The sequence below is a fragment of the Mustela nigripes genome, chromosome 1, assembly GCF_022355385.1.
Source record: "Mustela nigripes isolate SB6536 chromosome 1, MUSNIG.SB6536, whole genome shotgun sequence".
NCBI classification, from domain to species: domain Eukaryota; kingdom Metazoa; phylum Chordata; class Mammalia; order Carnivora; family Mustelidae; genus Mustela; species Mustela nigripes.
In genome coordinates, this window is record NC_081557.1 from 202,281,386 (window position 1) to 202,306,929 (window position 25,544).

Below are 25,544 nucleotides of genomic sequence, written 5' to 3' on the forward strand. Positions count from 1 at the left end.
ACTTGGTAGAATCCTCCTGACGGTGGGCCTGGGGTTTTCCTGATGACCATGTCCACTTCCTTAATCGTTACAGAACTTCTGGGTTTTCTATTTCTACTTACCTCAATTCTGGTGAGTTATTTTTCTGGGAATTTATCAACTTCATATAAATTTTTAGCTTTATCAGCATAAAATTGTTCATAATTCATACTAATAGCTTAATTTTATTATTGCTCAAATGTATCTTTCTGAAGGAGGGACTCATTGACCCAGTCCCCCCACCAGTGCCCCTACTTCCCCTACTCTGGTCTTTCTGATAGCATTTGTCACCTGTTAACATACTAAGTAATTTACCTGTGTATTGCATTCATTACTTATTGTCTCTCTTCCTCCAGTAGGGTGTAGGCTCCAGGGAGCCTTTTTTGTGTGTCTTTCTCCTTCACTGAGGTCTAAGACCTCAGCTCAGGTGTCTGTTACCGTGTGTCTAGCAACAACACAACTTAAATAAAATAAAATCCACCAGAAGTTTCCTCATTCACACTCAACCAGATGTCAGGGGCTCAGCAGCCACCCTGCTGGGCGGAGGGGATTTCTCAGGAGTCCTACCAACCCAGAGCATTCTGGTCAGCCCTGGTCCAGAGCCAGGCCCTGTGTTTTGTCTTTGTTCTCTTGTCAGTGCCTTAGACACACCTGTTAGTCTTCCTAACCAGCCAGCTAACTCTCTTCCTCCTTCCCCTCCCTCCCTCTTTTCCTTTTTCTGTAGAAGTTAATTGAGCTCCAAAGATTAATTAATAAAAACTGCAGCATGGAAATCTTGAAGAGTAAAAATCACATAAACGGCGTATAATGTGAACATCATTTCAGTATTACTAGGCCCACTGTTCCGAGGTTATATTTAGCCACATTGTTAACCACCAGGGCCCAGTGCTTTCTCAAGTGCATCCTGGCTTCAGAAGGGAGCAGGCATGGCACCTCCAGCCCTGCCTGTCCACCATCCCATCTGGAGGGTGGGGAGACCTTGGGGGAGGAGGGAGAGGCCCATGGGGGTCCCAGAGGAGTCTCAGATGGAGCCCCCACATGGCACCATGGCCAACAGCCTGACCCCCCTGGGGCCTCCAGGCTGGAGTGCAGACCTTACCCCCACAGATCTGAGAGCGACCTGTTGGCTCCCTCTCACCCAGAGTGGGAGCCCAGATCCTCCCAGAGGACTCACACAGCCCTCTCCGGGCCCCAACCTCAGCCCTTTGCTGGTTGGTGTCTGTGCCTGTCTCCACCCAGAACTCCGTGACCCCTGCTGAGGCCCAGAACCCAGCATGCAGCCTGTGTGCTCACCTTACGGGATATGAGGAGGGATATAGGGTGCAAAACACACAGAAATCACAGACACTAAGTACAACTGTGCACTAGTCTCTGGGGCCTCCCATTGGGTCACCCCCGAGATCTCCCCCGTCCTCTGGCCTCACGTCACATGACAGAGCCCCCTGCCTACCCCCACGCCCCTGGGTGCCCTCCCAGCCCAACAGCCCCTGGGTCTTGGTGCCACCAGACTGCCACGGACATCTGCCCATGTCTTTGTGGCCGCTTCTGGTTCTTCACTGTCATCAATTCTTGTTTTCCATTTGGTTGTTTGAAATAAGTAAATGGGCAAAGCCGAGGCTGCAGGTCCAGCAGCGGATGTGGGCTCTGTGTGGACAGCGTATGTGGGTGACGCCCCTATGTTGTGTGTCTCCACAGGCTTCAAAATGTAGCAGAGCGTCCCAGGCTGCCATGTACAGGTAAATGCAGTTTGAACGTGGATTTTTCTCTTCTTTCAGTGCATGTGAATTGCTTAAATTCACCTTGGAGTAGACTGTGTGAGTATGCTACAGCCACAGAAAAAGTCGTCTGCTATAACTTCTCTAAAATGTAGTCTCTAACAGTGATAGGGGCAGTTAGGGAGCAACCACTCACATATACCCAAACCGTCCCTTAATTAACTCTTCTGGTCAACTCTGTTCTGTTGTTTACTATGTGGGACTCACCCAAGAATTCTGGAAAGAACATCATTACAGGACTTTGTGCGTTCTGTGTGAATGAGCTGATGTGAAATAACAGGGCTGTTTCTGTGCCAGAAAATGGACAGAGAGCAAGGGACAGAAGGGAGGCGCCGACGTGAAGACCCACAGGGCAGAGTGAAGCCGCTGGCGAGGACCTACAGCCTCAGAGCCGCAGCCTGAGCGCCCAATGCAAAGGCAGGAGGAGGGGACCGAAGACATCTAGAAGAGGTGAGGTGCGGTCTCCCCTGGCCTCCAGGCAGCCTTTCAGCAGCCTGTGTTGTGGCATGGGGAGGAACAACAGCTGTGAAAAGCCCACTGTTCACATTTACTGCTGACCTCTCCTGGGAGAGTCTCTAAGTTGCACCCATTGAGGCATCTCAGGGTCTGCAGGCAGGTGTGTGTGCAAATGGTACAAGACTGACAGTCTTGTAGCACTTTCCTCCTCTGGCTCATGCCCACCTGGTGTCCAGTGTCCAGGGCTACAAAGGGGCTGCCAAGCATGGGAGGCCTATGGGCAGGACATCCGCCTGATGGCAACAGTGGACATGTCCCCTCTGAGTGCAGCTCCTCGTGGGCCTGAGGACAGGAGGGTGGTTGGCCTTGGGGCCCAGCTTGGGCAGAGCTGGTAGTTGGGCTGCCAGTTGGGGGACTCTTAGGGCCCTCTTATCTCCTAATGTGGGCGGTCAGCAGGTAGAGGGTCCCTTTTCCAGGCTGTCAGGGCTGTCCCCTCAGCCAGGCACTGTGCTCAGGCAGCCTGCCCCTCTTGTCTTCCCTTGTCTCTTGCGACCTCCCTCCCTCAGGGGTCACCTCCTTTGGGGTTTCCTGTAGGTGAGACTCGTGTGTGCTCTTTTAGCAGGAGTCTCGTGAGGGGTGCTGTGTCCTTCATGGCATGACTCCAGGAGGCACAGCTATCTGTCTCTCATCTGATGCCCACCTGGGTATCAGCTGGTCACTCGGGAAGTGATGTCTACACAGTGTTTCTACCTGGAGGTCCTGCTGTCTGTGCCTGAGAAGTGTTTGGTGGAGGCGGCGGGGAGGGGTCTTTGAGACTCTTTGAATCTTCCCTTCCTCAACAAAGCCTCCATTGGTGATTCCTGAGGAAACTGTCGCTGCGGTTTCTGTGGGGGCTGGTGACTTCTACTTCCATGTGATCAGCTCACCTTCTGGAAGGAAGAACGTCTCATGAACTTCATTTGGTCTTATTCTGTTGATAATGATCTGATTCATTCTGTTCGCCTGATGAGAGTGACTCCTTATCTCGAAGCCCCAGTTGTTCTCAGTGTAGCCGATGGAGCCCTTGGAGCCGGGGCCAGGTCCACTTGGGCCCAGTTCTATTACATTCCCAGCCCGGCCTTATGTGAGCCATGTGCCTGTGCCCCCATGAACCTCACGACAGACGGCGGTGTGTCCAAACTGGGACCTGGGCCACCAAGGAGCACTTACTCCCAGGCCCTTCCAGTGGACAGAACTGGGAGGTAGGTGTGCGAGTCCACACGCATAGGCACACACACGTCTTCATCTCCGTACCTACCTGCTCACTAAGCATGAGCTCACACTGACCCCATTCCTCAAAGGGGCCAGAGGCCCCGTCTATGCCAGAGTGACCTGGGACTTTGCTTTGGCTTTACAAGTTTTCATGTTGCCCTTGAGCTGGGGCCGTGCTAATCTGCTCTGTATCATTCTAACTTTAGTATATGTGCGGCCAAAGCGAGCCCTGTTTTGTCCTTTGTTTGGCAGCTCAGTTAACTTGGTGTTTGGGAAGAAATGTCATTGCTGAGCATGTTACAGTGGGATAGGAATATTTGTGTGTCCCGTATCCTTAGTGGCTGGCGTATAAACTGCTCAATAGAAGGTTGAGGACATGAGAACAGTGCTCAGCTGGGGCCAGCATGGGGCCTCACGCAAGATTTCCATGTCAACAGGCAGGCCCCTGTTTTCTGCTCTGCTTCGCTTGGGTTTCCTTCTCTCCTTTTATTTCCTACTCCACAAAGTGGTTCTGGGTTCCCCGAGGGTCAGCTACTTGACTGGGACTCAGTGCACACACTTGCCAAGACCAGAGTACAAATCCGCATCAGTTGAGAGCAAGTCCATCTTCCCCAGCTGAGGCTAGTTGGCTTGTAGAAACCCCTGTGAGAACGTTCCCCCAAGCTCTGTTTCATCTTTACTAGATTCCTAGTAACATCAGTGAGCCCCGGCCCACAGACGCAGCTGGCTGCGAGGGAGGTGGGAAGGTCCCTGTCCCATGGGTACTGCGTGTCTTTTGAAGGGAGGAGAGATGTGGGTGAACAGCAGAAGTATCTGCTTTGGTCTCATGTTCGACGCAAGTCCTGAGTAGGACTGCGGTGTAGACACACTCTGTTCTGTAGGTATGCTAGCCTGGCAGGCCGGCCGGTGGCAGTCACTTGCTCTGGTAGTTTGTTGGTTCCAACAGTGCCCCTCCAGACTGCTGCTTCCTCCAGGGCCTTCGCCTCCTCATCCAGCCGCAAAGCCCCAGCCAGGCCCCCAGCCACACTCACTGTGCAGGCACGGCCAGCACTTGCCCTTGGGCCTCACACAGAGGGAAGTGGGTCTCAAGTCCTCTGCATGGTTTGCTTGCTTTTCCCTTTTCACGAACAGCACTGAGCCATGAGTGTCCTCGCCTGGTGGCCTGGGAGCCATGTGCATGGTGCGGCCAGCCAACCTCAGAGATGCCCTTGACTCCGATGTGTCTGTTTCTGGTCTTCATGCAGAGCTCTGTTAGTGACGCTCACTTGGAGAACATTCACTCCGTGAGTATCCACCGGAGCAGCATTCCGTGTTGGGTTCCTACTGCTGCTCTAACAAAGGACCAGCAGCACGAGTGTGTCATCTGACAGTCCCAAAGGTCAGAAGTCAAGGTGCCCACAGGCCTGACTCCTTCTGGCTCCAGGCGAGAATCGTGCTTTGTCTTTGCCAGCTTCTGGGGCACCTGCACCTTTGGCTGCACCTTCAAGCCTACACCCTAGTATCTCCCAGTCTCTCTGCCTCTGACCCTCCCACTCCCTATTTCAGGGCTCTGTGATGACATGGGGTCTTTGGGGTCATCTGGGACCATTTCCCGTATGAGGTGACATACAGGTTTGGGGGTAAGATGTGGACATCCCCAAGAGCTGCTGTAACTCCTAGCATAGCTCAGGCGATACAGTGACAAAACCAACCCTGTGGTCTAGGAAGAGACAGGTGACCTGGGGGCAGAGCCAGGTACAGTGGTGTACCTCCCCGACCCTGAGACAGAGACGTCACGTCAGCACTTTGGCACACAGATGTTTGGGCTTTGATGATGTGTGTGCAACACTGATGTCCTGTGGGACAGTGACGGGGATCGGCAGGTGGCCTTAGGAACCCCCAGTTCTGGGACTGGGTTGTGCTGGACCAAGAGGCTACTGTTGTGCTGGGCCAAGAGGCTACTGAGGTCCCAGGAAGGGTGAGGTCCAGGGGCTGGTTGGATTTCCCTTGGACAGGGCAGAGAGTAGGGGAGGAGGATCTGGAGCACCTGCTGGCTAAGTAAAATTGCTTTTGTAGCCAATTCTCGGTGGCAGTTTTCTGTCATTTGCCATTTTAAACAATTGCAGCAAACATCTTTTGAACTTGTCCCGTTATGAAGATAAATCTCTAGAAATGAGACGGCAGCCCTTCTGACCGTCTGCTTCCCTGGGACTGGTCAGGACTGAATGTCAACTGAATATTGGAAATACTGCCTTCTGATGCTGGAATGACATGCAGGTATCACCTGCATTTGGACGTGTCCGTGGGCTGAGCACCTTTGCTTGTGCTTACTAGCTATTTCTGTGTGTCCACACTGAGGCCTCGTCGAGGGACTTTGCTTCTCACTCAGGTTGGGCCAGAGTCCCTCAGGGTCACTGACATCCCTCAGGGTCATTCTTCCCCGAGCTTGCCAGAGGAACCAGAGGCTCTAGCAGTGACCCCGCAGCCTCCTATCCCTGCCCCAGCACAGGTGGCCTGCTCCCCCAGCCTCTCTTCCTGTGGCTCCATGCATCTCCCGACTCACACCCCCCACATGGCTCCCTAGATGGCCTTAGCTCAGTCCCAAGCAGGAGAGGGTTGGGAGAGCCTTAAGCGGGGGCAGTGTCGCAGTGGTTAAGGGGAAGTGGTCACTCGTTTGCAGAGTGCTGCCCATTGGGACAGTCCCGGTTCTCTGTGAGAAGACCTACAGCACTCCCTTCTATAGACGGGAAGCCGGGCCACACAGTTTCTATGGTGAGGACCTGGCCCTCCATCACGCTGAGCCCTTCTGTGCTGGAACTTGATTTACATTGGGCCTGAAACTTTGATGGAGCACATGGGAGTATTTTGGGGGCATCTGGAGGGCGCAGTCAGTTGGGTATCCGACTCTTGGTTTTGGCTCATGTCGTGATCTCAGGGTCATGAGATCAAGCCCTGCATCAGGCTCCTTGCTCAGTGGGGAGTCTGCTGAAGATTTTCTCTCTCCCTCTGCCCCTCCCCCCATTCATGCTGTCTTTCTCCCTCTCTCTCTAAAAATAAATCTGGGGGGGAAAAGAAAGAAAGAAAGAAAGAGATGGGACTATTTCAGATATTAGTTAATAAGTGGTTTTCTCTTGCAGAAGCCAAAGATGTTGACCAGAAAGATTAAGCTCTGGGACATAAACGCCCACATCACCTGCCGCCTATGCAGCGGATATCTCATCGACGCGACTACGGTGACCGAGTGTCTGCACACATGTATGTGGGGAATATTGTAGAACATGGTCTTTGGCAGCCATGGGGGGGGATGCGACCAAGGTCTGTATACATGTATCTGGGGCATATTCTAGAACATGGTCTTTGACAGCCGTGGTGGGATGTGACTGTCTGCATACTCGTAGGCAGAATGCCTTAGAACGTGGCCTTTGACAGCTTCTAGCCTTGGGGTTTCTTGATCCTTGGGCTTGCTCTCCTTCCTTCCTTCCTTTCTTTTTTTCTTTCTTTCCTTCCTTCACTTCTCTTCTCTTCTCTTTTCCTTTTCTTTCTTTTCTTTTCTCTTCTTTCTTTCACCAAAACCTTTTAGCTCAAGCACAACGCAAGACATAGAAGCAGGAATAAAGATTATCTTAAATCGAAAAAATTAGTTCAAATTTAAAAAAAAATATTATGGGTAGTTTCAGTAGAAATATTATTTAAGAAAGCCAAAAATAGGAAAAATTCAGTTATTTCCATGTAACAGCAAAACCAGTGTAACTGTGTTATGACAATATTCATTTTTAGTGGACAGAAATGCTTACTTTTTAAAATTTCCAAATGAATTCCTTAAACTTTCTGAAAGGGGAAATGTGGTTTGGCTCCTCGAGGCTGATGGGCTTGTGTTGTGCTATTTAGAAGACTCTTAGCTTGTGCTGGACTTGGGTGTTTTAAGCCCCATCTTGAGTGAACATTTAGCAGGTGTAGTTTACCCGAAGCTAGCCTTCATGACGGTGGCTGAGGGGGGCTGAGGGGGCTAGGCAGGAACACCGTGTGGAGACAGGGTCTTTGCCCTAAGACCAGTGCCTGGAATGCAAGTGACTTTGGATCCTGTATTTTCTGCTTTAGAAAATAAAATATTTGCCAGTTTTGATAGAACTTTTATTATAAAGGTAATTATAGCTTTAAATTGTTATTCTCTGTTGAATTTTCTCAAATTTCGTTGTACACAGAAAAATCTCATGATTTTTTTTTTTAGACAAACATGAAAATTTTAAGTGTTAGCCCCTCTGGTGAGAATATATGGATGAGACCCTGACGTGCATTCTAGTGATGTCTCCACTCTTGACCTCTGGGCACCCCCTCTCCCTCAGGTTCCTTGTCCCTCCTACCCTTACCCCTCAGACCTGCTGAGTGAGCACATGAGACTTCACCGTGGTTGGTGAGACCCAAGAGGCAGGTGTCCCATCGAAGCAGCCACATGCGCGGTGGTGAGTGGGTCTGCGCATGGCCCATGTGAGAGCCAAGCCCAAGGAGGCGCCGGCATTCTGCTCTCGCTTTCTGACATGTGTGTGCTTTCACAAACAGTCTGTCGGAGTTGCCTGGTCAAGTACTTGGAAGAGAACAACACCTGCCCCACGTGTAGGATCGTGATCCACCAGAGTCACCCACTGCAGTACATTGGGTAAGTGCCTCCAGGGTCCCCGGGCACAGCTTCTGGCCTCGTTCCCTGTCAAGGCCTTGCCCTGGCCTGTGTGCTTGGCCACCCTGCTAGCCAAGTCAGACTGGGGAGCACCGGGGCCGCTCCCACAAGTTTCTAGGAGTATTTGCTCAAATTGAATAATCTGAGGAACCTCAGGACCCACGTGGATTTCACTGGTTTTACACTGAACTGGCTGAAGTTTGCTCTAAAGTGGGTAGCAGCCCTTGGCCTGCCTTTCTGTTATGGAACAAGTGGTTCTAGGCCCCTTGCTTGTAGCCTGCATCTTGCTTCTCACAGCTGGTGGCCCTCCATGTTGACCACTGCCACCTTCTTGGGTAAGGGGGGGCGTCTGGGTTGGCTTGTGGCTCTTATGTGGAGTTTTAAATGGCTTCCAGGTTTGAGGGGCTGTCCCAAAGGAAATGAAAGCACTCCCCTACCACGGGGGAGCAGCAAAGGTAGGTCTGGAGATCTGTTCTGAACCACTCATAAGGATGTGCACAGGAGAGGTTTTAAACATGTGAGCAGCTGGCATCGGCGCAGCAAGAGGCCACTCCCAGATCAAGAGGTAGAAATCACCAGGCCCAGAAGACCCCGCCCAACAGCCCACTGTCCCCGGACAACATACCTTAGTCCCCTCTGTCCAGCTTACTACAAGGGGGACCAGTGGTGTGTTTGTACGCCTTTCCCTTGACCCATCCTGTTCTCCAGACCAGTTAGTTTTGTGGGATCCTGTGGCCGGGGCACATTGGGGTGTCCACAGCGGGCGCTCAGTGCTGCTCTAGGGTTTGCTGTATAGGTGTCTCTTCTTTGCCATCCCTAAGGACAGGGTGTTGGGATATAGAGCTCTCGTACCTTCCCATGCTCTCCTGGGCTGTTGTGGACTGCATTCTTGCTGTGTGGTGTGCTCTTGGCCCTGATTATCAATGAGCACCAGCCTGCTCCCAAATGTTACCTGGCCATTCGGGTTTCTGGGAAGTGTCTCTTCATATCTCATTTCATTTTTTCTACTGGGTTCTTTGTTTTATTTGTTCTGCTTTAAAGAAATGTTTCATATATTCTGGGCACTAATTGTTGGCAGTGTCTATGTATGTGTTTCCTGTCTTGGGGGGTGTAGCTTTGTAGAGCACATGGGGGCTTTCCTGATGTGAACTGTAGAAGGCAGGTGGTGGTAGGAGCTTCATGCCGGTGGAAAGCTGTAGAGACTCTGGCCCTCCCTCCCAGAGTTCCAGGGCCCCTTTCCTGTGCTCTGGGACAGGCAGGGTGTTCTGGAGAACAGAAACACTTTAGCAGTGCCGGACCGTGGTGTTCTAGGAACAGCCTAACCTGTAACACAAGGAAGGGGGCCAGTGGAGTGGAGCTAGCTGGGTGCACAGGCCAGGGCCTGCCTTCTCTCTGTGTAGTGACGATGTAACCAGGGCCAGGGGGTTGAGGTGCAGAGGTAGGGGGAGATGCACAGCCCTGAGGCCTGTCATGGGCTCTGCGCTCCAGAGTGGCTCTTTCCTGCTAATCTTGTCCCTTACTCCTTGCCCTCTGTGCTCTGTCTGGAACTATACTGTTTTACCCATCCTAATGCCAGCTGTGCTGTTGGCTCAGAGCCTTCTTCCTGACATACCTTTGTCCTACACACTTGGCCCAGCTTCTGCTCTGATTCTGCTACACTTTGACCATGAGGTTGCCCCAAAGGAAGGGCCTTCACGTTTGGGCTGCGGCAGAGTGGGAAGAGGGCACTTAGGGTGGGGCAACAGGACCTGGTGGCCCCATATTGGGCCCCAGACAGTGGCTCAGGCCTTAAGAGGTAAGATGATACCATGGGGTGCTGGCCGCAGACAGGTGTTGAGTCTGAGCTTCTAGGGTCTGGAGGATCTATGAGGCAGCTCTGCCCTTCCAAGCTTCAACTTCAAACCGAGGACCTTGGCCATGTGGGCCATGTCAAGAGAGGAGTTAAGAGGGTGTGTGGCCTGTAGCGTGGAGTGTGAACATGAACCCTGCAAAGGAATTGGCTCTGTTTCAAAGGTTTGCCACAGCAAGAGCCTGAATGTAGCCGACACCAGGAAGAAGACCTTGTGCTGTTGTGCCTCCTGGCACCCTCCCCGAGGAGAGTCCGCTGAGCCCTCCACTCAGCGCTGTGGGTCTCTGGCCATGCAGGCAGGGCCTAGCCCAGTCATTTGGAGGACCCAGGGTAGAGCTCTTTGGCAGGTTCCGTCCAGCATCCTCTCCTTAGGGATCGGGTGAGCTTTCCGCAAAGCCAGTGAGGGTGGAGTCAGCGAGCAAGGGAGTCGTGTGTGCTGCAGGCCAGTGGTGGTTCCGAATGCTTATCCATGTGCATGTGCCTGTCACCCATACACGCACATGAATGTGAGCGTTGGGACGTGAAATGCATTTCTTAGTGTGTAGCACAATCAGAAGGGTTGAGAAACCCTGCGTCCGTCTGCCATGGGCTGAGTTGTTAGCCCATACGACACCAGTCGTAGAACTTTAGAGTTATTGGAAGCAGTGAGCAGTGGTCTCTGCAGGACCCAGTCCCCCAGCATTTCTGGCAGAATTGTGAGCCTGGTGAGCAGCTGCCGTGTGCCCAGTCCTGTCCTAGCTCTCGCAGCTAAATGTCTGATCTGTGGAGCAGAGCTGTTTGTCAGTTGCTTACAAGGTACCTATCTGTGTTCTTAAGGTTTTCATTTTAATGGACGATGTTTGAAAACAGTTACTTCAATGTATTAATAATTTATGTTCAGAAATAACAAACTGGAGTAGTGTATTTGAGATACTGTGCTCATGTAACCTTTTCAGAAAACCTTCATAAGTAGATCATAAAGACCACCAGAAGGGCCTGATCTTAGCACCTTTTCTCTGCATTTTTGAGAATGTTAAAGAAAACTTCCTGTCTAGTGGAGACCCCAGGAAGCACCAGTGGACAAGACAGGTGTGCGGCTGGACAGACCACACCAGGCCGTAGCTCTGTGTTGGCTCCACATTTGGCAGGCAGGGGGCACTCATCCCCTAGAGGATCTTTGTGCCACCGCTGCTTGAAATGTTCTTAAGCTTCTAGAACCTGAATTAAATGATGCATTAATTCAGATCATATATAACTTCTGCTAGCACATTTTTTTAAGTGCAAACTAGAAGCAAAATTCAACCAAGATTTAGAATTTGCGATTGTGAATTTTGCTGTTGTAAAGGAAAAATGTGCCCAGGTGTTTTGGCTGACCTGACCTGTTGTATTCTTTTTGCCAGTCATGACAGAACCATGCAGGACATTGTTTACAAACTGGTTCCAGGCCTTCAGGAAGGTGAGTGTCAGAGTGTCTCTCTCAGACTGTGGAGTCTGTAGCACGGCCTCTGGGAGGCTTTCCTCATGGGGGTCCTGGACCTGGAGGGAGGCCCCTTCTGTGGCAGCAGCACCGCCTGTCTTGTCCCCACACTGAACTCACGAGTACCATGGTGCTGGTTTCTTCCACTGTCCTCCTCGCCAGCTCCTGTGTTCAGAGGGGCTGAGTTGACCATGCAGCCTCTCTGGAGCAGCCTCCCTAATCGCAGACACACCACCAGTAGCCGGGGTGTCGATAAAGTTTACCTGCATCTAAAGTCCAATCTCATTAAGAATTAAAAAGAAACACTGTGTAGTATAAGTATGCTGGAAGTGGAAATAGCCGTTCTTTTTTTAAACTTTCCTGCAGTCCTGAACACAGAGAGTGTTGCTGCCCCTCTTTGTGGGGGTGATGAGGGGGCAATGGGGAGGGACATTGGCCTTAGGGTCCCACTCGGGATCCGAGGGTGCTGTGCTTGCTGATGAAATTCTGTACATTGTCTTTCAGAGATAAAATATGGTAGGGATTCCTTTTGGCTGTTTTCTCCTTGTAATGTTTCAAAGGAGGGTTGTAATTGAATATACAGCTCACTGTGTAAGCTTAGAAGATACAGCTTTTCCAACAGTGCTGTTAGTCTTTTCTTCACCATTCACAAGGTCATTTATTATAAGAAGAATTTAAGATTCCTGAGTAAAATGTAGATGGAGACAGTCATCTTTTGATACCTCGAAGTTTTTAGTCCTAAAGCAAAGAATACATCAAAATAAAACACCAGTACCTTAAAAATTTTTACAGAGTATTTTAAACACAAAAGCAGACAGAAGCATGTATCAAATCCCATGTGTTTATTACCCAGCATCCGCAGTTTCCCAGCTCACAGCGAGTCCTGTTTCATCGACTGCTCCCGCCCATCTTCTGCCAGAAGATAAGGTTCTTCTTAATATATGTAACCACAAAACCTTTATCAATCTAAGAAAATAATAGTAACCCCTTGGTATCAAAAAGCCAGTCAGTGCCAGCATTTCTAACCGCCTTGAGAACACCACATTTTCCAAGTTTGTTTTAGCTTATTTCAGTCAGGATCCAGGTTAGGTCGCCCTCCCGGCCTCTCCTGTCTCCAAGTCTGGACTTGCCGAGGGTACCCCGGTTCCTGAACCGGCGGCCTCTGCAGGCCTGACCTGATTCTGGCTCGTGTTTCTGGCAAGTCCCACTCCGGTGGTTATTCTGCCTGAACAGGTGCATTTGGCCTATGTGTCCTGTTGCTGCAGCCACCCTGCACGCAGAGCGTCAGTCTGGGACTTGTTAGGAGCAGTCTGATCTGCCTCTTCTGATCTACCTCTTCCGGCCCGACCGGGCCGTGTACCGGGTAGACCACGTGCGCAGAGCCATACATCACTGCAGGGTTCCTGAGGCCCATTCACATCAACAGGCAGAACTGAGTTTGTCTTTCCTTTGTATACAGCCAGCCGGGCCTTCGGGCCCCTCCAGCCACCGTCAGTGGATGGAAACACATACACGTGTTCACAGCGTGTAGGGGTCCTTGTCCTTTCTGAAGCCCGGGTACTCCCATCCGTGGCCTCCGACAGCACCCCAGGAGTCTGGAGTGGCTCTGCTTGCCCAGCAGGCGGGTTCTGGGCTCCTCTTGGTGACTTCCTGTCTTCTCCCCACAGAGTCCGGGTGCCGTCCATGGGTGAGATGCCCGGTGACACGGTTATAACGGAGGTCTCGCTGGTGGAGACCATGTGCAAGTGCGATAATGCCGGCTGACTGAGCCAGTCGCCCTCTCTCCCCCTTGGGCCGGGGTCTCTCCTCTGGCAGACCAGATGCTCGGCTTCTCTGGCCCTCAGACTTGCAGCCCCATGTTGCTCTTCACAAGAACAGCATGGCTTTGAAACCCTCGACAGTGTGGCCACTGCCACGCTGCAGGCTGTCTGCAGCCCCTTTGTCATGTCAGCTGTGCCCACAGCTGCACACCTGATTTCTCAGGTGGAGGCCCCATTCTGGAGGCTGCACATGCTGCCGCCCGGGCCTCAGAGCTGCGCCTCTTCGGGTTCCACCCCCACTGCCATCCTCTTGCCAGCTGTTTCTCTGTTCCCCGTAGACAAGGTCTTTGGTGGAGAATTTGTTTTTCAGTTGTCTTTTGTTTCCTTTTTAAATAATTTTTGAAAATCTGCCTTTGAAGAGGCCACATTTGCTCCTTGTCCTGCGTGCCACAGAGGCACTCGCCAGGATGTGGGGCTCTGCCCGTCTGACGATGGCTGTGGGGGTCCTTTCGCTCCTGAACTCCTCCTGACAGATACTTAGGACATACCCATGGTTGGCTTTAACTGAAGGGAGGGGGTTTGCTGATCACCCTTTTGCATACTTTTATGGGAGTGGGTGAATATATTGGGCTTTATTCTGGAAGTAGAATCACTAGGCCAAGGGTTCTGCATTTTTATTTCTTTCTCTTGCCTCTTGGCCCTGCCTGGAGTAGGTAACGGCAAGCTGCAGGCCAGATCTGGCTTGCTGCCTGTCTTCACGGCGCTCATGAGCCAAGGACGTTTTTTACTTTTGTAAGGTTGGGAAAAGTCAAAAGAATAACATTTGTGATGTGAACGTTACATTAATTGAAATTCCATTGTCTGTTAAGTAGTGTTACTGAAGCGCAGCATGCTTACTCCTCTTTGTATCGTTTGTGCTAGCATCGCACCCGGAGCAGGCACTGGTGGCACACTGGGTGCTGGGGTTGGGGGGGAGGCCTCACCGTTTCGTGCACAGTGGATCTAGAAACACAGGCATAGCTCGCCAGCTTTTCGAGAGCCATGTGCCACTGCTGACTCTGTTGTCCGAACCTACCCATCACGTCAGAACCCGAAGGAAGGAAAGTCTGGGCTCCAGATGCTGCCTGTTTAAGCCACAGGGATGCGTCAATGGAGCTGTCCTCGAGAGCCAGTGGTGCCATGCTGAGCCACCGTGCTGGGGTAAAGGAGCAGAACCAGACTGAATACGCAGGAAGGAAAAAAAATCTAAAATAGAGTAGCTCATCACAGCAGAATTTCGTCACAAAAATAAAAAGTGAAGATACGGCTGCAGTTGGAGTAGGTTTCTGACTGGCTGGTGTGTTAGCCAAACAGGGGAGCCATTTACCCTCAATCCAGTCTTGTTTGACACCAGCAGCCAGAGGACAGACTGGCTGTGGAGGGAGCTTCTGGGAGCTGCATCAGTCGTCGCAGAGGAAGCCAAGCTGGTGGTTCTGAGTGTCCAGTCCGCTCAGCCGTTTGCATGGGGAGCTTGCAGTGACCAGAGAAAACGTCTCTCTGAGTGGTGCGCACGGAGCAGCTGCCACCGGGAATCTTCAAGGGGTTGAGAAACTTCCAGTCCAGTACAACCAGAAGTGGCATCTGCTCAGCTGTGTTCCAGCCAGCAGGAGCAGGAACATGTGTGGGGTGGGAAGATGCTCAGTTGGATGGACGAACTGCACCTGTGAAAATGGAAGGTGTCTGGGGGACGTCGTATTCGCCAACAGGAATACTGCTGAGATGACTCTTTCCTATGTCACTGGACCCGCGGTGTCCGCGGTGGACTTCATTCACTTTCAGATGTCACTATCCCCTGGCGTTGGAGGTCCTGTCCAAAGCGGAGGTTAAATGTCCCGACTTTCCCTCCCACTCAGCCCTTTAAGGCTTCAGGCTGGCAAAGTGTTTGTGTGGTGGGGTTTGGAGCTGTGGGGAGAGGAAATTTTCAGAGTGGAAAAAAGCACCTTTAACGTTGAAGGACTTCAGAAAGTACCTTTTTCCAAAGACTCGACAATGCTCCTAATGAAGTCAGGCAGTGTGACTTGGGCGCAGATTCCCTGCGGTGAGGCGCTGCCCTCTGGACGTGGTGCTGTCAGAAGCGAGAGGAGGCAGGAGATCTCCAAGCCCATGTGAACTGGGAGCAGCCTTGCTTTCTGAGTTCTGGCTACAGGCCCAGGACCTCGACCTGAATCCACATGTCAGAGTCCACTGACTGTGCTGCTTCCACCCACCCTCCAGGAGGAGCAATGAGCCCTCAGTGTGATGGCACCACAAGGGACAACACCGGGAGAAAAGGCCCCCCCAGGGTTCTGGGAGCACCCCCTCACTGATGCATGAGCCCAAGAGGTCATGTGCTTGTGGACTGATGCCAGCATTTCTGTGTGAAAAGAGATTTTCAAAAATGAAAATTTGTAAAATCTCATTTGAGATAAACATGCACAATCAGTTTTGATGATAAGGAATACTAACTTTTAACCCCGATTAAATCCCCCCTAAAAGAAGTCCGTTTCTCTTGTTAGCAGCCTGTGATACAAAAAACTGTCCTCAATTATAGTTTTAACCATATTTTGAAGTTTCATGACTGCTAGTTTCCAGTTCCTCACATGAAGAGCTTGGAAGTCACCACTCTGTCCTAACAAATAAGCTGAACAGACTGAGAAATCAGCCACTTTTCTTAGATTGTAAGAAGGGTGGACACAGGGGAAACTGCTGCCCCAAGATTAAAGAAACTGGATATGGGAGCCCTGGCTTCCCAGGTCAGAGGCTCCGGAGCGGAACCCTCCCTGAGAACTGGTACAGGGCCAGAAGTCTGTAGTTGAGGAATGGCTGGAGGCTCCATGCAGACAAGTCAGAGAGAGAAACCTGCAGGAGGATCCGGTGTCATGAGCTTCGCCCCCAGGATCTCAACCACGGTCCCTCAGTGCTTCCGGCAGGGGAAGAAGAGGAGCCATTCAGCAGCACTTCTACCAAGGCCTGCCCACGGGGAAACTAGCTGAGCGAGGGGAACTGGTCTTCCCAACCACAGTGGGAGAACACAGCTGGGACGCGCTGACCAAGCCCAGAGTGGAGGCCCCGGCTGAGGATCACAGAGCCCTTCCCCTTCCCCACCCCCACCATGTCACTGAAGGCCTCTCCCTGGCACATCGCAGCTGGCTCACCAGAAAACATGACAAGGCTCACTGAAAGACAGAAGCAGAGTTTCAGGACACAGAACAAGCACCAGAACCAGGCATGGCAGGGATGTGGGAATTGTCAGACTGGAATTGAAAACAAACGCAACAAATATGCTAAAGGCTCCAATGGGTAACATGGACCAGGATAGCTGGGCAGTGTAAGCAGAAGGACGGAAACACTAAGGAAGACGCTAAAAGAAATGCCAGACATAAAACCACAGTAGCAGAAATGAAGAAAGCCGCGGGCCAATTAGTAACACGACTTGTGTAGGGTTGTGTCAACAGAAGCTAACCAAAATCAGAGTCTCCCAAGGATGAGCGACTGCCGCAGAGGTGTACCGCACATGGGATGGGAACACAAGAAGCAGAGGAGAGAGAGAAGGAACAGCAGAAACATGTGAGCTGATCATGACTGAGATTTTCCCCAAACTAACATCGGACACCAAATCCCGGACCCCGGACGCTCAGAGAACACCAGTCAGGATCAGTGCCAGGAACGTGAGACCTATGCATATCATTTTCCAGCTACAGAGTAATCAGACTAAATGAGGCCGAGGGAGAAAACACCTTATTACAGAGGAGCAAAGGTAAAAATCCACCTGACTTCTCTAAAGCCACGCCAGCAAGGAGACCGGAAAGTACAGTGTTTGGTGTTGAGAGAAGAAACCACTGGCCAGAGTTGTGTGTCCTGCAGAAGGCAAGGAGAAATAGCTTCTCTGGGAGCCAGAGGTCTCAGGAACTTGTCGGAACGCATAAGTAGTTCTTCCGAGATGAGGAGGTGCCAGAGGTTGGAAATTTTGACTCACATGAAGGAAGGAAGAGCATCAGAGAAGGGATCGTGAAGGTAAAGTGGACCTTTTTTCTTCATCTGACAGATGACAGTTTATTCAAAAGAAGAGCCAGAATGTACTCATTATACTTACATAAAACATTTGCCTTCTCCCCGGTTCCAGACCTGCCTATGTCATACCTCGGCGTTGCTGCGTAGCTCACACAGCCCCAGTGTCCACTGCGTCTGACGACGGGATGCTTGCCAGCCCTGGGCTAGTGCTCCACATGGGGTGTTCGGTCCGAGTGGTGCACGTGGATGTCCTTGTCTCAGGCCGGATCCGGGGGCAGGGGGAGCGGGTTTCAACCTGAGTGTGAAGTCGGCCATGGGACCCCATACGCGCCCACGTCATTGAGGAGGCCTTGAGAGCAGCAGGGAAGGACACGGACTTGGGCCCAGTATGGCCTTGCGTCACTGCCCTGGATTCTCCTAGATCCTAGTTATACCAGGATCTGTAATTTTTGTAAAATTTTATAAAACTATTTTATAAAATTTATTATTTTATAAATTTATTTTTATTTATAAAATTATTTTATAAAATGTATTATTTTATGAATTGTAAAATTATAATTTTTATAAAAAACGAGATCATGCTACACAGTCTTTTCCATGATGGCCTACTGTGCTTGTTCCACACCAATAATAGGACCTTGGTGCGCCTGGTGGCTCATTCGGTTGCGTGTCAGACTCATGACTTCACTTCGGCTCAGGTCATGATCTCAGGGTTGTGGGATCAAACCCTGCACCAGGCTCTGTGCTCAGTGGAGAGCCTACTTAAAATTCTTTCCCTATCCCTCTTTCTCTGCCCCTCCCTCACTCACCCATGTGCTTGCTCACTCTCACGCTCACTCTCTCCCTAAAATAAATAACTAAATCTTAAAAAAAAAATGTGACTTACATCTTTTTTTTTTTTTTTTAAGTAGGCTCCACACCCAGCATGGAGCCCAATGTGGGGTTTGAACTCACAACCCCAAGATCAAGACTTGAGCTGAGATCAAGAGTGGGTCACTTAACCAACTGACACACTCAGATGCCCCCAATCTGTATCATTTTTAGTGGCTACACGGTATTCTGCTGAGCAGAAGGCCTTATCCCAGGGTAGCCAGATACATTAGGTTTATCTCACATGTTGACTGTCCGTGTGGATGGCATCTGGACGGAGTGTTGAGAAGGATTCTGAGGCTTTCTTGGCCTCGCCCTTCTGTCAGGCCCAGCCCCCGTTCAGACTTGTTTCTGGCCCTTCAGTGTTGTGAATAAGGCCCCAGGGACTGTGTGCCTCCCCGTCTCCTTATGCACTAGGGTGGTTACTCTTTAGGACGGATTACCGGCAGAATTTTGGGGGCCAGCGGTTAAGTTTTTAAATAGTTTTAAATAGCAAGTTACCTTGCTGAAAATTTACCCCAAGGGACATTTGTGTGCTGATCTGTTCCTGACATGGAGTATTAATTTCAATATTCCATTCACTCTGAGAGGTGAAAAATTTTGAATGACAATTAAAACAAGGTATTGGAAGCAGTGTCATTTGCGAGAACTCTTGCGCTCTGAACGGCGGGACGGCGCTGTACTTGGAGAAGCTGGTGGGAGTGGCCTCACGCCGCAAGCCCTGCTCTTCACACCTTTATTGCTAAGCTAGCTTGAATATGTCTATTTCATTTCTTTCTGAGCTAATCCCAAATTTTCCAGACCAGTCTTCTGGTTTGGCACTTTGCCGTATATGGTTCCAGCACCCCATGTTTCCCTCTAGGCAGTAGAGCCGTCCCTTTAGTTCTGAGTGGCGGCCACTTTGTGCCTGAGCCTTTTGTCCCCCTGTACCCATGTGCTTCTGCGGAGCATCAGTGCACGTCCAGGTTGTGACCAAGATGTATTCCTGGCCCCAAGGAGCTTATGCTATAGGGGAGGACACGGGTGCAGGTAAAAAGTGCAACAGAGTGTTACAGGGTTAAGTATACAGAAGTGTTTTTCATAGGCTATTAGTTTGAGCAGCTTGGGTTTAAAGTTTCTTTGCTGCCTGCCGTGGGGCCCCGAATAATGATTAATTGCTTCGTTGTCTGGGTGTATGGTTTACAATCCTTTTCTGCTCAGAGTCAGCCTTTCAGCCTGCTGTCCCTGCCCTCTCCTGGCCTGGCTGCCACTCTGCATAGGGGGCTTCCTCTGGTGCAGCTGGCAGCAACTGGCCTGCCAACCCCCGGGAGTAGGGGTGCTGGCTGACATCACTTCTGAGGAGTGGACTGGAAGGCAGTGTGGTGGCAAGGCTTCTGCCCCCAAAGGAACCTTCCTGCGGGTTGAGGGGCAGCTCCACTGCCTCCCCAGGATTCTGTGAGCCGTGATGGCATGCCACAGACACCAGGGGCCACTCTTTACCCCGTGCTGGCACCCCTGGGGTGGCCCTCTGTAGCCGGGAGAGGACACTGCACGTCAGCAGCACTCAGAAAGCCCGAGTCTGTCACTGAGCCGCCCAGCGGTCCGGGGGTCCTGTATGCTGCCCACTGAGGAGTCCTAGAACATTGAGCAGATGCCCTGTGCTGAGAATGGCAGTCTTGGGTCTGAGGGTGGGGAGTGGCCTGCAGCTTGCGGTCAGGGGTCTGTGCGTCCCCATGCCCTAGTGCTGGCAGTTTCAGCCTGGTGCCCAGTGCGTCCTCCAGTCAGGGCTCCATGGCTCTGAGGTTCAGAGGGGACAGTCCAGAGTTGTCTTCTCGTTAGTGGCAGCCATCAAAACCCTCCAGATCCAGATCTGTTGTTTGCTTCACATGACATTTGTGAACAGAATTTTCATGTGATTCACTCCCTTCTTAAGATTAAGATCTTGTATATATTCATTTTCAATAGCGGAAATGAGGAAACAGAGGGAATTCTACCACAAGTTAGGCATGGAAGTGCCTGGAGATATCAAGGGGGAGACCTGTTCTGCAAAACTGCACCTAGATCCCCATCGGAACGGTGAGTGGGCTCCGGCGTGCCTGCAGCCAAGGCCGGGCTTTGGTATGAACCTCTTTCTCAGGATGCCCTGTGCCCCCTCCACAGTTTGTGGTACAACCTGGGAGTTTCTGGGGCCCAGCTGAGAAACGGGAGACAGAGGGTCCCCCATGAGTACCTGGAGGTGGGGTGCTGTGCAGTTGGGCCTCCTGAGACTTCCCTTCAATTTGTACTGCTTCAGTGCAAAATTAGTGATATTTTCAAGTTGGTACAAATTAAAACAAATTATTCAAGTATTTCATGCCAGGGTGTTTTTCTAGTGACCCACAGGGGTTCCTGAGAAGTTTCTAGACTACCCTGTGTATGTTTAACAATGTTAGAAGAAAGGAGAGGTCCTGTCTGGCCCCGAGGAAAGGCATGGTCTGCATGCTGCACCCCTGTGGAGGCAGAGGGAGGCAGTTGTGGGCTGTTTGGGAAGCCAGGGGTCTTGTCCCAGCCACTTACTTGTAAAAGCAGTGTTGGAACGATAAAGATTGTAGGGGCCCTGTGCTACCTAGTCGGTAGTTGTATATTAAGCATTGAGTAGTATTGGGTGCGAGGGTTTCTCTGCCCCTTTCACTGCCCCCACCAGCCTTTGCCTGCTATGTCCTTGGACACACACTTGAAGGGACACCGTGTTTTAACAGGTGCCCTGTCCAGCTCTCCCCAGTTTCATATCCTTTTGAAGGTGCAGCTGTCTTATTTGAATGAATTTTTATAGCATTTTGAGTATAGTGTACAGTTTAAAAAAAAATAATGGTTTGACATTCTGGGTTTCGTAATATAATATCTCCTGTTATTGCTGAAAGGTGAAACCAAAGCAGATGACAGTTCGAACAAAGAAGCAGCAGAAGAGAAGCAGGAAGAGGACAATGACTACCACAGAAGTGACGAGCAGGTGGGTGCTGCTGCTGTGTGTGCACTGTGGTGGGCTTCAGAAAATCCTAACTATCCCAGGGGATGTTTCCTCCATTTACAGAGAAAAGGCCAAGTAGCCAAGAAAGTTGACACGTTCAAATGTCAACATGTTTCCTTAGATTTTCCTTCTTTATCTTTTCTTTTTAATTGCCAAAGTGATAAATGCTCACTTTAAAACATTTTAAATATAAAACAATTGAAGTCCACCGTCTGCACATTACTGCCCAGGTAGGATAATCCCATGTCAGGCGTTCTGTGCACCTGCACATACAGTATCAAGATCTGCAGTCCTGCCTGTGTTAGAGGAAAGGAAACAACGCAGCATTGAGGGATCTGTGCATCCACCACGCAAAAAGGAGAAGGAAACAGTCACAGAGATGCTGTAAAAGCTTGTGATCCAATCTCATACCCATGGTACTGGGCCTTTCCATAGGATACCCTGCCTGGAAAGCTCTCACAGTCATCATACCGAAATTAGAATCATCTTGTTAACGTGAAAGACAGGAAAGTGCACAGTCTCAGCTGTTACTCAGCATGGCTCGGAGGACTCCAGGCACTCACTGAGACAGACCGAGATGTGTGTGACACAGCAGAACGCTGTCCCTCTCACGTCACCCCATTGTCTTCACATAACCTAAGACTATCCGTGGGGGCAGTGGTAGAACTTGTTGCTTGTCAGGGGATGAAATCATCTCGGGCGGTGCGGGGAGGGGGGCTCATCACAGGACTGAGAAAAACTTAAGAATATTCTAATAAGAAATTGTGTGAGGCTAAATGAAGCCACTGAAATGTTATGGAAAAACATAAGAAAAAACCTGAATAATCAGGTGTTAGGTTATTTTAGAAAGATTTATTTATTTACTGGAGAGAGAGCGCCTGCGGGGGTGCAGGGAAGGCCAGAGGGACAGGGAGAAGCTCGGGCAGACTCCCCTCCGTGCTTCTCACAGCCGGAGCCGAAACCAAGAGTCGGATGCTCAGTGACCGAGCCACCGGCCCCAATAATTATTTAGATTTAACAAAAGGTAGTATGGGTTTGTGTGGGCTTTTGCTCATACTATTGGGTTTATCCCATCTTCCTGTTTTGTGGAGTCTGTGTTTCTTCTGGAGGGACCGAGCATCCCTCTTCACGTCTTTTCAGAGAGGGTGTGTGCATAATGAATTCTGAGTCCCTCCGTGTTTCCCATACGGGGCTGCATGATACTGTGGCTGGGTGTCAGATTCTAAATTAGGAATAACTTTGAAGACAAACACTTCCTTCTTCTGTCACTCAGATGACTTGACTGAATTGTGCACTTTTCACACTAAGCATGAGCAAAAGAAAAAAACAGCTAAGGGAAGTGCGAGCCCCCAAGTCTGAGACACTAACAGGCCGGAGTCCTCAGGCCCAACGCTGACACTCGATGCTCCTCAGGGTTTACTGCTCTTGAACTGTGGCTGGGCTACAGTCCTAGGTATTTGTTCACAGAGAATCCTAATGCCTGGCGCGATTCTGAATTTATTCCTTATAGAGCACCTGTGGTGTTTCCATCCGCTGGAAGTGTTGCTCAGACACCTTGATGGCTCAGTGCCCTAACCCTTTCGCTGCCCTCTCTGCCCTCTGCCTTTGTCCCTGTTCCCACCCTTGTCCAGAGCACGTTTCTCCCTGCCGATGGGACAGGACAGCGCCCACCCTGGGCTGCTCCCAGGTGGGCCTGAGGAAAGCACATATTCTGGTGCTCTGGTGAGTCACTAGAGTAAACATAAGAAAATTAGAATATACACCTACTTTTAGGAAGAATTTGGCCCTCCTATAAGGCCCATATTCTGCCTGCTTTTGAGCAAATGGGCTGTTCATCCCCAGAGGTGCTGTTGACCTGTGGAGTTCCCTGCACAAACAGCCATAGGAGGGTTGTGAGAGCTTCGAACCGTTGGGCAGCATGGCCACAGCCCCATTCCCTGCTCACTTGGGAAGCACGCACTGAGCCCAGCATGGCTGGGTGTGATGTCCAGGCCCCAGAGAGGAGGATCCAGAGCCAGTCTGGAGATGCCTGCCCCACCCAGGTTTGGGGGATGCTGGGTGCAGTGTGCACCTGTTCTGTACTGGTGGCCAAGGGGGTGGCCTCAGCCCTGTGGGACAGTGGAGCGGGGAGGCTGGGCACCACCCCACCACAATCCCTGAGCACCCACCCTGTCTGGGCCCTACCCTGCTCCCAGCTGGTGAGCAGGCCCTACCCTGCTCCCAGCTGGTGGTGGTCAATGCAGGGGTGTCAAGAGGGAGGGGGGGGGGGGTAGAGCTGGACCTTGCAGCAGGGCTGGCTGAGGAGGGAGGAGTCAGTGAGTGTGGAACCCTCAGCAGAGCAGAAGACTCGGGGAGGCCAAGGCTCCCCAGATGGGAAGGCGACCAGGCAGCATCTGTGGCTCGGGACATGTGAGAAAGGGTGCCTGTGGGACACTCTGGTCAACTGGGGAGGAGGACACAGGGCTTGGGGCTCCTGTGCCCAGTGAACAGAGAACTGTGTGCTGGGCTGGGTCACTAGGTTTGTGTGTATATCTGTGTTTGTAGCTGTAAACCGTAGGAAACAGAGAACGTGTGTCTTTCTACAGCTGACTTCTTTCAGGTGCAATTATATTTCCGAGAATTTGGGGATGCATGATGTTGCCACATAGTGTTGCTATGTACTCTGTGGTATGCAGGGCGACACTGTGTCATTGCTCACTGACCTTTCTGTCTGGTGTCCTGGTCCCTCTGGTGCTCTGACACCTGAGGGGCCGACTGGCATGGCCAGCCAGGTCTCCTTGCACCTGTGCCAGACTGGACTCGCTGCTCCCGGACATGACGCCTGGTTGTCGTCCTCACTGCTGTCTTCGTGTGTGTACTAGTGGTGTTGAGCGTCTTTTCAAATGTCTCCTGGTTCTCTTGGGGCCTCCACTTTTTATCAAATTACTTATTCTGTCATGGACTGTATGTACTGGGCAGTCTGACATGCCTCCTCGAGTTGTCTGGGGCCTGCTTGCCCCCGGTCACTGTGCTCAGCCTTGAGGCTCTGGCATGGACTCATTAGTATTCAGAACTTTGCAGTCTCAAAGTAATGAAATTCATTAGTGTTTCTTTCCGTTATCTCAGGAAATTTCCCCACCCCAAGGTCATAAATATGTTCTCATAAATGTTTTCTTGTAAAATGTTTTAAAGTTTTACTTTTTACAGTGAAGTTATAAGCCACCAGCAGGTAATTTGAGTGCAGCTGGAGAAGAGGTTAAGTCTCTTTTCCTCCAGGTTGACTAGCTGGCTCATCAGCATTGGCGAATAGGCCCTCCTCACCTGTCTGATAAGAGCCTTCCATCCGTGCTGGGGTCAGTTGTGTTCTGTGCCACTGCTCCTGTCTCCCCTTGTGTCTAAACCCTGAGGAATTTACTGAGTTGCAATTATTTAATTATTTTACCTGTGAAGCTGTGGCTTCTGATGGGGCATATACCCCTTATTTTTCTTTCTCAAAATTATCTTGACTAATCACTAAGCAGCCGGCCACACTTGCTGAACAATCCGGATAGAACTAGGGGGGCCCCGCCAGCCTGCCTGCTCACCTGCCCACGGCTGCTCTCATCTCCCTCCCAGACCAGGGTCCCCTCTCCTCGTCTGTTTCATTTCATCCTCGCTCTTGAGTGGTCACTTCTCTGCTTCCTGCTGCGCTTTCCAGGCCCAGTGGCTGCATCTGGAGGCCCACCTACTGCACCTTCCTGGCCCTTTCCCCACATCCATCCGTGCCGGTGTAGGTTTCCTTCATGTCTCTTGTTTTGGCGTCTTTGCTTCCTAAATTTGAGAGTTTTTGTGCTCCATCATTTTGATCCTTAGTTGTTACTTAAATTTTGCCTTTCCCTAGTTCTCCCTTCTTCCTTCAGAATTTCTGTCACGTGTGTGTTAGACCCCCTCAGTCTCTTACCCCCTCACCCTTTCTTTGTTTTCTTATTTTAATGGATATCTTGCTCTCTACTTCTTTTAGGTAATCTCCTCAAGTTGATCTTTCATGAAATTGGTCTGTGTTCTGCTGAGACTCATCTGTGGTTCAGCCACCCACTGAGTTTTTACCGGTTGTATTTGGTTATCTTTTTTATACCTGCCTGTTTTTTATTCAGAGTGTATTATGTCTTTAATTCCTTCTTTCTATCTCTAGTAATTTTAGACATATGTATTTCAGTTAATTCCTCCATTCTTTTTTTTTTCTTTTGAGAGAGATTATGCAGGCAAGGGGGGAGGGGCAGAGGGAGAGACAGAATCTCAAGCAGGCTCCACGGCCAGTGCAGAGCCTGACACAGGGCTCAGTGTCAACGACACTGAGATCATGACCTGAGCTGAAATCAAGAGTTGGCTGCTCAGCCATCTAAGCCACCCAGGCACCCCTCCTTTGTTAATTCTTTTATCAGAATTTTGGGGGTCTGACAGTGCCATTTTTTGTGGCTGCTACTA

General features: G+C 50.8%; 1 protein-coding gene and 1 non-coding gene across 3 annotated transcripts in view; one reads left to right on the forward strand and one right to left on the reverse strand.

Annotated features, from left to right (window-relative positions):
- PCGF3 (polycomb group ring finger 3) overlaps positions 1 to 25,544 on the forward strand; it is a 52,223-nt gene that overhangs the window by 14,224 nt on the left and 12,455 nt on the right. Inside the window, exons 2-8 of one of the 2 annotated variants that reach the window (XM_059378883.1) lie at positions 1,714 to 1,754; positions 2,091 to 2,243; positions 6,617 to 6,734; positions 8,037 to 8,133; positions 11,380 to 11,435; positions 20,060 to 20,170; positions 20,995 to 21,083. In XM_059378883.1, coding sequence (XP_059234866.1) covers positions 6,626 to 6,734; positions 8,037 to 8,133; positions 11,380 to 11,435; positions 20,060 to 20,170; positions 20,995 to 21,083 — 462 coding nt within the window. In that variant the 5' untranslated portion in view covers positions 1,714 to 1,754; positions 2,091 to 2,243; positions 6,617 to 6,625. Of the gene's footprint in view, positions 1 to 1,713; positions 1,755 to 2,090; positions 2,244 to 4,677; positions 4,784 to 6,616; positions 6,735 to 8,036; positions 8,134 to 11,379; positions 11,436 to 20,059; positions 20,171 to 20,994; positions 21,084 to 25,544 lie in introns of those variants that run through there. The other variant, XM_059378876.1, reaches the window with a different exon arrangement.
- Positions 3,624 to 3,728, reverse strand: LOC132009480 (U6 spliceosomal RNA). Its single transcript, XR_009401953.1, has one exon. It is a non-coding gene; the product is annotated as a U6 spliceosomal RNA (small nuclear RNA).